Source organism: Melopsittacus undulatus, chromosome 9 (assembly GCF_012275295.1).
Source record: "Melopsittacus undulatus isolate bMelUnd1 chromosome 9, bMelUnd1.mat.Z, whole genome shotgun sequence".
NCBI classification, from domain to species: Eukaryota; Metazoa; Chordata; class Aves; order Psittaciformes; family Psittaculidae; genus Melopsittacus; species Melopsittacus undulatus.
The window spans coordinates 28,561,350-28,565,665 of NC_047535.1; the positions used below are offsets into that span (position 1 = coordinate 28,561,350).

Sequence of the window (4,316 nt, forward strand, 5' to 3'; positions counted from 1 at the left end):
TGGATGAGCTTTAAGGTCCCTTCAACCCAAACCAGTCTATGACCCCTCTTTATGATCAGTGTGACTGAATAGCAGGGGTTCATCTTTGCACTGCAGTTGCATTTACAAACAAGACATCAACACCCAGGCAGTGTAACTGTTTCACCAGTAGCTTCCATCACAGTTTGAGGACAAACTCTTTTTCCATAGCAAGCAACTTTTAAGGTTATCTGCAGTCAACAAAAGTTATAAATGCATTTTGCTGGCAGAGATAGGGGGGAGCATCTGTTTTCACATAAAATTATGAGCCACCAGTTGAAGACAGCTTGTACTTTTACTCCTGGTGGTCCTAAAAAGTTTCTTAGTGTACAATAATCTTATGTCGGTACTAAGATAATTTAACCCAGATCATTTACAAATGAACTTACCCAAAGCCTGTTTTACCAGCAACTCAGGTACAGTAAGTGAGCAAAGGGGAATACATGTTCATACAGTTAGTACCCCCTCTTCTGTTCTGCTTGTTAAACCCACAGCACCATCCCTTCCCTCCAGTGCTCCTTAGCAACACAACTTCATACAGAGGGAACAAGTTTTAACTGATTTAGTGTGGAACCAAAAAGAACTGCCTCAGCTTGAACCCTGCCACTCCAGACTCTCCACAGCCACAAAAGCTTGTCTAAACATGCAACTTCTGCCACAGCACATGCCTAGTTCCAGTGGTTTCATCTTGGCAGTGGTCAGGGGAAAACTAAAAGCTCAAGGTTTAATGCAACATCTTAATCTATCTCTATGAAGATTCAGTTTGGGCACTGCCTTTGAAACACTCTGAAGGGGTTCTGTTGCAAATTTACCAGATTAAGTGATATCATACAAAAAGATAGACTCAAAAATCAAGCATACATTTCTAGCCTTTATAGTAAAGTACCACAGGATCAGCAGCTCTGACGGTCTGGCACCATGACTTTCACCATCCCTTCCATAACAGTCTTGTCACTGTCTTTGACTTTACATGACACCGAAACGTGAGCAATAGAACCCTTCAGGTGTTGCACTTCCGCTGCAGCTACAACCTCCTCACCAAGATGCAAAGGAGCTGGAAATCGGATAGCCTGAGAAAGAAGTATACATCCTGGACCTGGCATTTTAGTACCCAGAACTGCAGAAATAAGTCCATTGACCAAAATTCCATGTACCACAATTCTCCCAAACCTAGATTTCTTTGCAAAATCTTCATTTAAATGCAAGGGATTTGTGTCACCTGTTAAATGAGAAAATGTAGTAACATCATCCTGGGTAAAAGCTTTGGTAAGTTCAGCTTTGTCTCCAACTTTTATGTGTAAACTCTGAAGTACGGGATGTCCAAGCAGTTTGTTGATAAACATGAGCTTTGTCAAGTCTTTTTGTGGGAAACCCCCTCCAAAAATTCCATGCCTGAAGGACTGCAACATCTCAAGCAGCTTCTGCTTCGCAGGACCAGACCAACAACTGTGTTCAGTCCAAGACTAGTTCTCTACTGTTGCCCGCTAACGCAAGAAGAAATGGAGATGTCTAGTTTGGGAGAAACAAAAAAAACAACAAAGCAAGAAACAAACTTAAAGCATTGAAGAAAAAGAAAATCACTCAAAGTTTAAAATACTTAAATTTCCCTTCTATATAAAAGATTAAAAGCTTAGAGCTATAGCCCAGCAGATTTTGTTAAGCCATGGCTTCATAGACAAAGAATTCTTGGAAATCACTTCATTAAGCAGCATCCTCTGGAAAAACTAAGCTCTGGAAATGCATGTTCCACATGCATTTTTAAACAAGGTCAGTTGACAGTGACTATTAAAAAGGGAAGAAATGGGGTACAGAAAATCAAACACTGGACTGAGATGTGGGCCAAGAACAAAATCTTTCCAGAAATTCTTTTCATGCAGGTGCATTAATGAGATCAGGACTCATCACTGGAATGAAGCCATAAAGTAATGAGACACCCATTATGGTCACATTTTACAAGGCTCATGATGAGAACTGCTCAAGCACAGGCCTACACACCTGCACTGAAACACATTTCAATCCCAAACTAAGATGTTTTTGCATCCGGGGCATCTTTGTATGATGAGGCAGCAGGCACAGCTATGGCTCAGCCACCCAGCCAGGCCTGGAGCAAGAACTGACATTTACGGGAGACAAGGTCAGGTTGGACTGGGCTTGGAGTAACCTGCTCTAGTGGAAGGTGTCCCTGTCCATGGCAGAGGGTTGGAGCTGGGTAAGCTTTAAGAACCCTTCCAACACAAACCAGTCTGTGATTAAATGACATCCAGTCCCCACAGGGTTTTACCTGCAGCACTCGAAAAGCACACCTCCTGTTCTGGTAGAAGCCCAGCAACGTTAGAGCACTCCACAGCTTGACAAGGCCGCTCAGAAAACAAAGTATATTAATAAAAATTGGGTTTTATCAGTTTTCTTGGGGCATAAACATTGTAAATAAAAAACGTGTTACATACAGAGCAAAGAAACCTTTAACAGAGTGTAACACCAGGTATTTCACCACTCAGTTCCAGCAGGAACAGCATGCCCTGAAGGGTTAGTGCAGTGATAACTTCTTGTCCCTGACACAGAGATACTGTAATCTTCTCAAGGTGGCTTTACTGCTCCTGTTCTTGTTCTAGCTATGCATTTAAGCTCCTTCTTCACCTAAATCACTTAGAGTTGTCTTTATCATTTGCATACAGTAACCATTCTCTTCTTTACTACAGTAAGAGACTTAAAGCCACATGTTTCAATGGTGCTTAGTTCCTGTAAGACCATTCTGTTTTAAAGCAAGAGTAATGTACTGATGTATGTAGGTGACCAAATCTTGGTGATTTTTTACTTCTTTTCTGCATGCTTTGTGCAGACATTTGTAAGTCAGGCTTAACTCTTCAGTCCGTTCTTAACTAAAGAGTTTTCCTATAAAAAGTACTTTCATGGCAGTATCTGAAGTGTGATCCTACTGCACCTTACCTGCTAACAACTCTTAGTATGGCAGACAAAGTTTTTTCTTCATAGGTCAAGACATCGACAGGTAAAGCTGCTCCGACCTATGAAAAAAAGTTATTAAATATAACCTTAAATACTATCCTATGCTCTTGTAGTGGTGGTTTATAGGAAACTGATTTCACTCCCAGCACATAAGGAAGAAGTTGTAGTTACATTTGCATCTCGCATGAGTGTTTAAGCAAGGACACCACTAGATTTTGTGCAGCACCCCCCCCCCCCCCTCCAAGCTCTTCGCATAAAGCCACTTTTAATTCCAAATTATAGCTGGAAAACAAAGGATCCAGAGATGACACGACTTAAAGTCGCCCAGCAATAGGCAGGGCAAGAACAGTTCTGCAAACAGCGAAGAAGCCATTACCTTCCCATAGCTTTCCGTTTAAAGCCTCACTACAGCAAAAGCATCGATAATCCAAGGTGTGAAAATCAGATATGCCGGAGTCACTTCGCTACAGACACTAAACCAAAGCGTACAACCCCGGCTGCATCCGCCAGTTACAACGCGGTCTGAAGGCACGGTAACACGGTACCAGCGGCAAACGGAGGCCCCTTATCCCGCCTCCTCAGCAGCCGGGCGGGCTCGGTCCGGGCTCACCTCCCCGTGCAGCTCCCTCAGCGCCGACACCACCAGCTGCTTGAACTGCGCCGCGCTCGGCCGGGCCCCGCCGTCCGGCAGCTCCCTGCGGGCAGCAGAGCAGAACAAAGGGGCGAGATGAGGGGGGTATGGGCCGGGGGATCCCCGCGGACCGGAGGGGTGTCACTCACAGCCACACTCGCAGATAATGGTGCTCCCCCGCACTCCGCAGCACTCTCCGCTCAAAGGTGGCGGCGGCGGCCGCGGGCTCCGATAGCGCCATCCCGCCCCTCCCGCTGCCGCCCAAGCCAATGGCGGCGCGTCCGCCTCACCGAGCCTTGTACGGAGGCCCCGAGAGGTCACCCCTCGCCTTGCCAGCTCCGCGTCCCATGTCCGGGGCACAGCGGCGGCTGACAGGGGAAGAATTAGCCGAGAGCGCCGGACTGAAAGCACCGAGCCTCCCCGCGGAGGAAGCGGCCGGTTCCCGGTTGTACCGGAGAGGAGAGCGGCCGCTGGGTGCTGCCCTGTGGGCAACGGGCGGCAACGGGGAAGGGCCCAGGCAAGGCCCATGCTCAGAGCCCAAAGCACAGTGTATGGTGATACAAGGAGGCACAAAAGCACAAAATGGAATCAGTTCTAAGTAATTATAAGTTTGATGGCTTTGTAATGGAAAATAATCGTGGTGCCTGAAGGTAGCTGACATACTTTCAGGTTCTCAGAACCTTAGTACAAAAGGTGTGAGAAA

The 4,316-nt window shown here is 46.1% G+C and overlaps 2 protein-coding genes across 2 annotated transcripts; both read right to left on the bottom strand.

Moving 5' to 3' along the window:
- Positions 1 to 294: 294 nt before the first annotated feature.
- Positions 295 to 1,450, bottom strand: HTD2 (hydroxyacyl-thioester dehydratase type 2). Its single transcript, XM_031049279.2, has one exon. The coding sequence runs from the start codon at positions 1,425 to 1,427 to the stop codon at positions 912 to 914; it is 516 nt and encodes a 171-aa protein (XP_030905139.1). The 5' UTR covers positions 1,428 to 1,450; the 3' UTR covers positions 295 to 911.
- Positions 1,391 to 4,064, bottom strand: RPP14 (ribonuclease P/MRP subunit p14). Its single transcript, XM_005149396.3, has 5 exons — positions 3,763 to 4,064; positions 3,593 to 3,677; positions 2,965 to 3,041; positions 2,300 to 2,378; positions 1,391 to 1,527 (listed from the first exon to the last, which is right to left on the bottom strand). The coding sequence occupies exons 1-5, from the start codon at positions 3,852 to 3,854 to the stop codon at positions 1,471 to 1,473; spliced, it is 390 nt and encodes a 129-aa protein (XP_005149453.2). The 5' UTR covers positions 3,855 to 4,064; the 3' UTR covers positions 1,391 to 1,470.
- Positions 4,065 to 4,316: the final 252 nt, after the last annotated feature.